Source organism: Lissotriton helveticus, chromosome 1_1 (assembly GCF_964261635.1).
Source record: "Lissotriton helveticus chromosome 1_1, aLisHel1.1, whole genome shotgun sequence".
Lineage (NCBI taxonomy): Eukaryota > Metazoa > Chordata > Amphibia > Caudata > Salamandridae > Lissotriton > Lissotriton helveticus.
This window is the reverse complement of record NC_136057.1, coordinates 30,163,248-30,175,431: the sequence shown is the minus strand read 5'-3', so window position 1 is coordinate 30,175,431 and position 12,184 is coordinate 30,163,248. Positions and strand designations below refer to the sequence as shown.

The 12,184-nt window shown below is 43.7% G+C and overlaps 1 protein-coding gene across 1 annotated transcript in view; it reads left to right on the top strand.

Moving 5' to 3' along the window:
- The first annotated feature begins 233 nt into the window (after positions 1 to 233).
- Positions 234 to 12,184, top strand: part of CD6 (CD6 molecule) — a 262,122-nt gene continuing 250,171 nt past the window's right edge. Inside the window, exon 1 of the mRNA XM_078646382.1 lies at positions 234 to 408. Coding sequence (XP_078502508.1) covers positions 339 to 408 — 70 coding nt within the window. The 5' untranslated portion in view covers positions 234 to 338. The remainder of the gene's footprint in view (positions 409 to 12,184) is intronic.

Below are 12,184 nucleotides of genomic sequence, written 5' to 3'. Positions count from 1 at the left end.
TGGGGACAGAGTAGCAGAAAGGAGCATGAGTAGAAACAATGAGGAAAAGAAGAACAGAGGGCTAAGAAAATAGATCGAAGGAAGTGAGTGTGAGATGGAGAGGAGAGCATTAGCGAGTGTGAGACAGTGAGCAGCAGGAGGGAGCGAGGGAGGGACAGAAAGGGGAGGAGAGAAGACGAGATAACCAGTAAAGGAAACAGGAGACCGCCTAGCACGAAAAGTAGAGCAAGACACAGAGGAGAGGTATCAGATGAGAGAGCGAGAGACAAGGAACACGAGGTGCGTAGAGGGGCCGCTCACCACCGCGTCCACGCTGCTCCACCCCCCCTTGAAGCGCCATGCCTCTTGTGGGGAAGGCCTGGGGCCTACTCCTTGTCACTGCGGCCTTCGTGGCTGGAAAAGGTACGAGTAAGTCTGCTGTTCCCACTACTGATGGGTGTGTCCGAGAGTGTGAGCTGCTGGTACCTGCGTCTCAAAGTCTGCGCCGCTTCCTCACTCTTGGGGGCAGATTTACAAGCCCCTTGCACCACTTTTGCGTCATTTTTCCCATGTTAAAAATTAAGTGAGGTATTTACTTCTCAAAAGATGCGCTGCTTCCTACCTCCTGGGTGTCCCAAAGCATGCTTGCTTCCCGCCTCCTAGTCCCTGCTTCTCACAGCATGCTTGCTTTTCACCTCCTAGTACTTACGTCTCAACGCGTGTGCTGTTTCCCCCTTCCTGTAACCTGCGTATCAAAGGCTGCTTTGCTTCCCTCCTCCTGGTACCCGCATCTCAAAGGACGCGCCGCATCCTGCATCCTGGTACCTGAGTCCCAAAGCACGCGCTGCTTCCCGCCTCCCGACACATTTATTCCACGCGCTGCTTTTGTAGGATACTTGTAAAGTAAATGTAAATGTGGGATACTTGTAAAGCGCACTGTTACTCTACCCGAGTGTCCTGGCGCTGTAGACCGCTGGGGAACCCGTCCTGGTTTTCCCTGTGAGATGGTCCCTTTCTGGGTATCTCCAGGGTGAAACCAGGCATCCCCGGCGTCTGTGGGGGGCCGTTGTAGAGATGAGGCAAGCTTAATACCCAGAGTTACCGCGTGTGTTCCCTGGTTAGAGTAGGCACTGAGGCGAGAATTATCGAGTCCGTTGACCCTGGTCCCAGACCCTGCCGCATCGGGAATTGAACCCTGGTCCCGGGCCGTTCTCTGCTTACAGGTCTGCCGCCTCTAACCAGTGAGCCACACCACTCCACTTTAGCCGTCTAGTTCTGGAATATTCCTAGAGGGAGGAGCTTTCCTTCCTACTGGGCCATAACCTCGCTCCACCTCCCAGAAGCGCCCAGTTAGCTTTGTGGTAATTTCCAAATCACATCCTAAGGTTACACAAAGGTGTTTTCTTGGAACAGAAAAAATATAGAAAGATTCACAAATGTATTAAAATAAGCAGAGTCCTGTTGCTGAAAAATTAACACTCTGTAGCTATGGCTTCGTTGGACAATGCTACGAAACAGTACAATGTTGCATGTCAGCGCCATGAGCACATAGAAATATATGTACGGCTTGTCAGTAAGGAGTTATAATCTATTTGTGTTTAAAAGAGGTGCTTCCGAGCACTTTACCCGAGAGCCGTTTTAGGCTTTTCAACATAAATGAAAACATGAAACAAGGGTGTACTTAACTTTCAATTCTCTACTTATCTTTATTAGTTATGATTTTATTTTTTAGGTATACTTGGGGCCCGATTCACAGAACTAATTTAAGAGAAAATCCTAAACGTACTACTTTTGGTATTCACAGAAGTTAGGATTTTGTCTTAAGTTTGTCTTAAGACAAACTTAAGACAGACTTAAGACAGACTTAAGACAAACTTAAGACACAATCCTAACTTAAGTCTGTCTTAAGTCTGTTTTAAGACAAACATAAGACAAAATCCTAACTTCTGTGAATACCAATAGTAGTAAGTTCAGGATTTTGTCTTAAGTTAGTTCTGTGAATCGGGCCCTCCATTTTCTGGGGTTCTTAATTTATTTCCCACACTTAAAAACACAAATAAAAGAAGATGAACCCTGTGAGCCTTCTAATGCCACATATTTAGGCTCCAGAAGAGGGGCTCATAAAACCCACCAGGAAATCCTTCTCAAGCCTTAAATCAGAGTGTGCTGAGGACAAGCGTACATTTATTTTATCCATACATTTATGTTATAGGTATGTGGAGGGGACAGAAGGTTTGAGAATTGAGGCCTGAACCAGTAGCAGCAACCTGACACAGCCAACCTAATTTTTTCAGAGTTTTCTCTTTTAAAAATTGTACTCACCCCACCCCACAGATTTATTTTCCCCTTTCTGAGCCATAAGTTTATTTTGCTATAGAGGTTCTGTATTTTGAGTGGCATTCCACTCCACCAGTAAGGATGGGCCTCATCGTGTATCGTCACCACAACGTAGGCTTTAGCTGTCCAGGTTCTGTGCGCGCGGGTGGATTGTCGGCCATATTTAGTTCAGACCATTCGGACTGAAAAAGGAAACTGAGCGTGGATAAAAAAATGTCATTGATTTACTTACTCATTCATTTCAGGATGAATGACTGACTTGTGAGGGGAGGTGGGCAATGGAAATGCCATCTCACACATTCCAATACAGGTGTTAGAAGGTCATATTAAGAAGAAACTTCCAGAACTCGGCAGGCTAAAAACAGAGGTGACGATTCACTCTTGTTTATTAATTTAATAACATGTTTTTTTCTACATAAGATTGAAAATATGTAACCCAACTCAGAAGAGGCAATCAGAAATTGTTTGTAATTTTTCATTTCATTTTATGATGTAGCTATTTTATGTTTTCATATTTTTCATCCATCTGTGTCACCTACGCTTGTTTATTTTTTTGTTTTCTGATTGTTTTTTTCCACAAAATACTTTTCTTGATTATTTTTATAGCTTTAGAATTTTACACTATTTTAGAAGATGTTGCTGTTTCCAGTTTTGTTTTTTACAATATATTTGGTTTGTCTGTCACTTTGTTTAAAATATAATTTATAGCGACTGATGTTTTTACACAGCAGAGCACATTTATTTGTGAAAAATACACTGGACGTGAGAGTCTTATTATCTTTCAACATTTGAGTTTCAGGCCTTTTTAGGTCTTTCGCTGTCACAATATTCTGATGATGGTATCTGTCGTGGTCTCAGTGGCCAACCTTTCACCGGATACAAAGAGCGAACGCGCAGCGCTTGCAAAATCTTAATTTTGTGCAAATGTTCACTTATTAGTTTTTCAGGCTGTTATAGTCTATGCTTTATATTCCTAAGTAATTAATTCATTTTATAAATCAGGCTAATCATTTACATAATAGTTATGTTGATAGTTCTTTCATGGTTTATAGAAATAGTCGCGTGTCAACCGTCGCGGAGGGAACTTGGGCACATTTCTAAGCTGTGGTCTGTGAAGGAAGCAGAACTAGTCGGATGGCTTACACCCTCAAAGGCTGAGGGAACCCCATCTCCGCGGCAGCTCTCTCCGCTTGGGTGTTTGTGGATTGTAATGTACGTATAGGCGCCTTGATGGCTTTGGGCTTAGTAGCGCGTTATAAGACTTAATTAATTTAATTTAATTTCATTTCATTTCATTTCAAGATGCAAGCTAGGTCCCTATTACAGACCTGAAAACCTTAAAACTCCGGGGGTGATTCCTGCGTTTTACAAATCTCTTACATACATACAACACCTGTGTGTATAACATCAACACCACACCCCAGCAGTGGGATGTCACCAAACATCTCTCACTAAAGAAGAAGTGTACTGTAGGTACCACAAAACAACCCAAGGAGACTGATTATGTAAAAAGTCAACAGTACCTTCCAATAAAAGAAATACCAATCACAGACAACAAAAGCCGCATATTGTAGGTCTATATTTTAAATCTTTTATTCTTTCGATGCTGTATTATATTGTTTCTGTGGACCGCCTTTGAATTCCAAATCTTGACATAAAACTTGACTTGGACGATGCACCTCAAAGTAGGTGAACCAGCGAACAAAACAAAGCCGAGGAGCCCCGGCTTACAGAAGCTATTTCCTGTAATCGCTCATTTCAAGTAATTAGTTATCGAAACATTGAAGGTTCGTCCCAGTCCACTCATCAATCGAAAATGACAATCCAGTCTAGTATGGCCCAATGATCACACCTTGCATTCAGTAGTCTCCAACCGGAGGACACCGCCCCTCTCAAATACTGACAAACTCACTCCAGTGAGCCGGCCTTCAGCCTTCCCCTTCCCGCCGCTGAACCTATCCATGGCCGGACTGGCCAGCCGGGCAAGCGGGCAATTCCCCGGCAGGCTGGAGCCGCAGAAGGCTGGTTTTGACACTTGGAGGCTGGTTTCGGCCTCCAGGAGTGGTGGTGCACACGATGCTGGTGGCGACTTGAAAGAGTTGCTCTGGTTCTAGCGCGCATTAGCACGTCTGCACATGGGGGCTGAATTTATCATTTTTTTTAGAGCTGTTTTAAGTTCCCAGTCTGGCCCTGAACCTACCCACAGTAACGTAGAACTGAAATACCACCATAAAAAATAGAAACTAAATTACTTGTGCGAATTGTAGGATTTTGGACCTCATAACACTTTGATAGATACTTCACTTTTAGCAGTTGGCGCGAGTCAGTGGTCGGCTTGTTTCTGTCTAGATTACTATCTACCTTACACCCCTGACTGCGCTTAATTGTGGTATTCACTTGCTGATACCAAATGTACCCAGAGGATATCAACGTACACTTTAAACATAGTGGGCTAGAGAAACTATGAACAGCCTGGCTGCTGAGTACATACATAGATGTGTGTGTTCTGTAAGGGAAGCACAACCATAGATGGGGAATAACAAATTTGAATTCCTTGCTTTGGCAAAATTGGATGAAACCGATAAGCGGCACCGAGGGCAGGAACCTAGCCTCCATTTTGAAACCAAGTTCCCATGAAACTTGCACAAGAACAAGATGGCTGCCGCCGCCATTACCAAATAGAACGTGATTAAACATGGCTGTTCCGCCTACTTCCAGGATTCCTAATTTCAGGAATTTTACGTAACAAGCATAACACAAAATCCCCAAAATTACACAGAATATGATGCTGTGAAATATTTCCTGGTCCTAGTTTAAAGGAAGAGTGCTTTTTAACAGGAAGGCATAGCAACACAAATGGCAAAACAAGTTTAAGACATATATCTAAAAACAAATAAAAATAGTGCGAACCATCAAAATGTTTTTGAAGCATTGTGGCACTTTTAACGCATTTGAAATGCAGCAATGTCTTTTTTGTGTATGCAACAATGAACCGTCGGAGGTAGGCAGTTGAAAAATGTGTGGTCTTGGGAACCCCAATGGTTTTATCTGACATTAAATTAAAGGTGTTAGCATTACACAGATTGGAGCAAACTTCTTTTGTAGACCTCAGAAGGAAGAAAGTCTCAATCAGCCCCACTGGGATTTGACCCTGTAACCTACCCATGAATCTTATTATTTCTTAAAAAAACAAAATCTAGTCTAAATATTTAAAACAGTCCAGACATTTTATTTTAGGGCTATTTTGTGCTTGTGTCCCCGCCACAGCTCTATTAATCAACAGACTATGACGAGAGGAGACGTAGTTGAAGAGAGCAAATGACACCCTCTCCGAGGATTATGTTATATATTTAAAGGATTGCTTTAATCAATCAATCAATCAATCAGGAAATTGTAAGCGCGCTACTAACCCGTGAGGGTCTCAAGGCGCTATGGGGGGGTCCTCAGATCTGTTAGCCAAAGAGCCAGTCCTGAGGGTCTTCCTGAAGGTGTTCAGGGAGGGGGCGCGTCTGATGTCTGCCGGGAGCTCGTTCCAGGTCTTGGCTGCAATGTGAGAGAAGGATCTTCCGCCTGCTCTGGCTCTGTGGATGCACGGGGTTTCGGCCAGTGCGAGGTTGGAAGATCGGAGGTTTCTTTTGGGTACGTGGAAGTTGATTCTGTCGTTGACATATTTGGGTCCGTTGTTGTGTAGGCATTTGAAGGCGTGAATGAGGATTTTGAAAGTGACTCTTTTCTCCATTGCTTGCATGTGTTGATAATTGCAGCCTTTCTTTAACACTAGCGTTTTCACTCCTGAATTTAATCTAGTACGGTGTAAGTTTTGTTGTATAAAAACATGCCGCGCTAATTCAAGTTAGACACAAATTTTATTTGATAGTCACTGTGGCTTATGGAAGTCAGCGGGACAGAGTACTTGCAAAGGTGGAAGCGGAGGGGATCGGGGTGGGTAACAGTCAGCTCTAACATCAATTATGCTCTCGCCGCCTCTATCCAGGCCACGGTCTGACATACGTTGGTGCCTCCAACTAGAGGTACCTTCAATTCATGATCTTTGTTTACACCGCTTGGTACTTTAGCTTCCACCAGTGAATCCTCATCAAGAAAGGTTCCCATCAGACAGACTTCAAGGCGCAGGTTGCAAAGGACACCGCACTACTGGGGCAAACTTTGAATTTTCCTGCAGTTCCCCTGCACACATCTGCTATAAGACAAGGTCTCTACCAGAGCATAGCTGCTGGCTGCTGCTTACCCAAGATTTGAACTTACCACACAAGTTGACGCTCAGTGGGGTCAGATAAGACTCCGCAGCATGGTTTGAAATGAAAAGCAAAAGGCCGCAGGGAGGGTGCAAGTGGGCAGGAAATTACAAAACCGGACAGACAGCAAATGTACTAAGATTTACGCAATGCAATGATGTGTGCACCCGAGGAGTGTTGCATTGCAAGAACAAAATATAGTGCAGCGTCATACTCACAAGGGTACACCACTGACATAATTGGTGACGCAAACACACATAATGTACCAGTTGCCTAAGGTGGGGCCAGAATTAATGTTTCACCAGGGGGGGCACAGGTTGAGAGCTTTCTTATGTGACTTGTTTACTTCAGAGAAACTGTTTGTTGCAATTGTGACTCATACGAATACCCCAGGATGACTTGTAATGTTTGGAACTTTTGGGGAAGTGGCACGTATTACACATGGAAGAGTGGCGGGACGTCACCCACGCCAGCTCACACTCTTTGTTTGTGCCTTTTATCGTTTGGTGCTAGTTTCACAAGCAGTGCTAGGGTGCACTGCTTTGTTGAACTATAACCGTTCCTGCCCCATAAGAGCCACTTTTCATGCATCATCAGAGGTTTTGTTGTGTGACTTTTTATGCAAAAATCCTTTTGAACGTGAAAGTTGATGGACACTAGTAAAAGCTTAAGGGAATCTGGGTCAGGGAAGAATCTGAGCTACTGGTAGAGGGCAGGACAGTGGACAGGGCACAGGACAGGACAGAAGACAGGGCTGAGGGCAGGACAGAGGGCAGGGCACAGGGCAGGGCAGAAGGCATCCTGAAGAGAACATGGAGATTTTCTGCTATTCAACAGTTCTTTAGCTCTTGACTAGTGGTGGCAAGCTTGTACAAGCCAGACCCAAACAATGCAATATTGATCTTCTTTCCAGGCATAAGCATGCCCTGGGCCTCAACAGAGCATATCATTTGGTGCTTAGCGCCACCATAGGCGCCCTTCGATTGCAGCACCTTCCTGCACAACAACAATCCTGAGAGGCATTTTGCTCTTTCTATGCGAGCTACAAAAGGCAGCACATGTTGAAAGAGGAAACATTTCTCCTCGTTACGCCTGCTCTGGGGAGGCGTAAGGTTTTGCTCTGTCCCGGGTTTACGTGATTAAGTAATTCTGGGAAAGCATCACAATTCATAGAGTTGCGAGGGAAAACTCACCGTAACGCCCGTGCAACGCCTCCCTGGTGCAGAGTAAGGCGACTCAGCGACTTCGATGCTTTGTCTTACTTCATATCTACGAGGCCATGCAAAGCCACGCAGAGAGACAGTGTGCTGCCTTATAGATATGATTGAGAGGCCTGCTCCACCTGAGCGTCAAGAAAAGTAGCGCTACACTCATAAATAAGCCCCTTAGTGCTCAGCCTGCTTCCGTGGGCTCCCCGACAACCCACGCTACAGAACACAGTGGCCTCGAGACTATTGTACCCAAACTATAAACAAGTGTCACTGTTCTCTCACAAAGGGCTCACGGCATAGTGACAGTCTAAAAGTTCCTAGTGTCAAGTCATTCAAGGAGCTATAGAATACAGTCAGCCCACAATTGAAGCTTCTGTGCATTATTTAGAAATTAGAATATATCAGCCATGCCCTCGCCACACTGGCTCCGGGCAGAAGTCTCCGGGCGTTCGTTCTGCACAACACAAGCGCTTACGTTTCAACAAAGCAGCCTCGCGCCGCCAGGTGCCCGCACAAGCAAATTCTGCATATGACGTATGAGAAGGAAACGAACAGGTGTGGGATGTAGATCAAACAGAATTTCAAAGAAGCAGAGGAGGGTCGTTTTCAGCGGTGCCCTCCATCATACGTGTGAGGAATAGCTCTCAACATTACATAATTAAGTAGCTCACACGGACCGATGTCACTGTGCATACATTGTCACAAAAATAGATTTTCCGAGCAAAATGTAAGTCCTCTCTTTTCTGTCCTCTGACCCCGATCTTGTAGGCGTTTCCTACAAACCTAGGACTGATCTCGGATGTGTAGCTGGATCTGGTGGCTTAGTGGACTAATATGTCCACTGTACGGGCCTGTGTATGGCCTCCTGGTTACAGGGCCAAATTCTAATGGGTCCACTCAGCCTTTCATCCCTCTGTTGTCGATAAACCTTGGCTGAGTTGTCAAGGGGTGCTGGTTGAAACTACGCCAGCTCCGTAGAAAACTGTGGGTTCTTCCTAGGGGCGCCCACAGAGTGGAGGTAGACAGCGGGCACTCTGATTAATTTCAACCTGGACTATGGAAGTGGCTCATTTGAGTGCCTAGCAGATTAGATTAGATTAATTTACTCTTATATAGCGCATGTACACCACCAGGTTATGCAACTGCGAGAAACACGCTTTCCTCCCAATACCCTTACCCATCCCTAAACACCAAAAACACCCTCACCACCTAGTACCCCTGCCCTTCCTACACCCTAAAATGTGCCTTACCACCCAATAGCTTTACCCACCCATAAATCCTAAAAATACCCTTACCACCCAATACCCTTACACACCCCTAACCTTTAAAATGCCCTTACTACCCTAACCACCCTATACCCTACCCATCCTTAAACCCTAATAACACCTTTACCACCCTATACCATCATCCTTCCTTACACCGTAAAAATACCCTTACCACCCAATACCCTTATCCACCCCTAAACCCTAAAATCACCCTTACCACCCAATACCCTTACCCATCCATAAACCCCTAAAACGCTCTTGCCCTAATTCCTGATATATAAACATGAAGGGTGTTTCACTTATCTGGTATATACTTACATTTTTGTTATAAAGGCTTGAGTGGTAAAGGCTTGCGTGATAAAGGCTTGCGTAGTAAAGGCTGCATGGTAATGGTAGAGCATGGTAAAGACTGTGTGGTAAACGCTGTTTCCCATTTTTTTTAGATTCATATGCCTATGTTGCCTTGAAGCTATAAGAATGGAATGCGGCTTCGATAGCACACAAGTTATAGACTTCAAGTTAAGAAATGTAAAGTCAGTCTTTACCATCACATTTTCCATTCAATCACTCTCAAATATTAAAGATGTCATCAATTGTACTGGAACAACACGCCATGACATGTCTTATGCCTGTTACTGAAAAGTATGTTTTTTTATCAAGAAAGTGCTGAGGGGCCCTTGCTCTACAATCTTTATCTGCAGCATTGTTCTTTACTGGCACGTAGACAGAGAACTAATCTTACCTGGTATGGAATCGCCTCCTTGATTATGTGGAAAATGAAAGCGCCTTGTTAGACCAGGCTCCGTGAAGAGTGAGGAGTTCTTGACTCACTCTTGTCTTTATCACAAAATTAATATAAGTGATAATTACTGAAAGTGAACTTTATTTAGAGCACAAACTGAAATAGATTTTGTGTGAAACGTGAAAATGATTCCTTGCAATAACTGATGTATTTTTTTAACTCAACTTTTTTATTTTAAAATAACAATGCTTGTCAGTACAATAATTTAAGACAAAAATAAATTAACTATTCACAAAAAGTGAAGTAAATGTTTCGCAAAATCAAAAAGAGGAGATTGTTTAAAATCTGAAATAAATTTTAGCAAAATTTAAGCAGTTTTGGGCCAAGATGTAAATGCTTTATGTCTAAATCTGGCACTGATTTTGACCCTTGCCTCATATCAATTTTATAAAAAAATCTCTCAAGTGATATATTTTGTAGAGTGCAAGAGAACAGGTTATTTGGGCCTGGATGTGAGAGATTCATACTTGGACTCAGTACCATATGTCAATATCCACGTTTGATGTTTACGTCTCCCCAAGCACGTCTGTAGGTGATGGGCTTCTGTAATAAACGAGACGCTTAGATATTTGCACTTCCAATATGCCCGCCAGGTTGTCAACGTGTACCTACAACTATTAATCCCAAATAATGGCCCATGGTGCCAGTCAAACTGAGTCATGGTCCGGTTTGTCATAGTGTTTACAATAAGGGTCATTTGTAATGCCATGTGGGAATGTTTTTAATCTAGTGCAAAATGTATGCAACTTGTTACTAAGGACATAACTTGAAAGTACGTCTGATGCTCGAGTGGCCGTCTTCTTGCGTAACGAGCTCAGTTGGCTTGTTCCAAAGTGGGGTGCACTGGTCTACAACAGAGAACCTTATGGGTTGTAGGTCCCCTGATTATCTCGATGACACTAACTCGAAGTGAAGATTGAGTTTGCGGAGACCCCTTTGGCGGTAAATTGGTTCTTTATGCTAGAAGTGTCTGTGGACAAAGTACCGTCTCCTGAACTAGACCTGTTTGGCCACTAGCAGCCAGCTCAGACTGACCCCTGCTGGTGCATTGTGGTCCTGCATAAGGCATGGGCGGCGAGGTTTTAAGGGATCCGCCCCATGAAGCTGCCTGTCATATATACCAAAGCAAAACCAAAGGGGATGATCGACGGAGTGTTGAACATTGCAAGCACTCACCCCAGTCAACTGATCTGTGTTTAACCCATCATCATTCTTTAGCTCACTCTGCCACCCCAGTTCAGACATGGCCATATGCAAATCAGTCTGACCCTGTGCCTCATGGGAACAGTCCAGCCCGAACTGCCAAGCCATGTCTTCCCTGGACCGGAAACAAGCTTCCTAGGAACGGTTTCTGGGTCAAGACTGATTTGCCTATGGCCAGGTCTAAACTGGGGAGGCCTGGTGAGCAAAAGAATGATGGATTCAACCCAGATCTCTTGATTTGGGTGAATGTTTTGATTTGTTCTGCATTCCGTCCATTAATAGTGCGTCTTTTGTTGTCATATATCCTAGGCAGATTCTCTGACCACTGGTGCGAGGTGCGTGGCCAATCAAGATCCTGATATATAAACCACACCAGCTCATTGGCTGAAAAATATAAAACTGCACTAAGCATCCCTTTTACAAATATCGCCCTATTTGGGGCTCTTTGAAACATCAGATGTATGTTTTTTTGTTAAATCCGGGTAAATATTTTGGTTGTTTGCATCTATTTTTTTAAAAGTGATCTCCACAAATGTGGGGAAAATTCTGGCTGCGGTTGTGGCCCTTACTTACTGGTATTGATGGGCCCCAGAGATTTCATTAGTGGCAAACAAAATGTGCAGAACACTTCCTTGTTACACACAGTGACATTAAATAAAACAAGTACAGATGTGATTGAAACATCATAACCCTGGAAGACCATCCAATAAGTAATCATTCTCACTTTGAAAAAAATAAGCCTGACAGTAAAACAGGTAAAACTCCTTAAAGACTTGAAAAACATAAATATCCACTAAAACATTTAACACTTCTGAAATATTAAAAAAATCGATAGTGGGCTCTCTTTGCACCACTGCAATGTGGTGTGAAATGTACCCAGCAGAACACGTGCAGGTGGGGTTAATAGGGATGTAAGAGAGGTTCTACAACTTTTAATAACCTAGTAGAGATAGAATATATATTTTAAAATGCCCTAAGCTCCGGAAGGGGATCTAAGTGCTGTTCAAATATTGTAAAAAGTGCCTCTGTGCTAATCTCCTCTCCTAGCAACCGGGCGAGACTTCGAACTATGGCTCCGTTTTGGGGAATTCAGGAACAAAAATAAATAAAGATGCTGGAACACAAATTCAG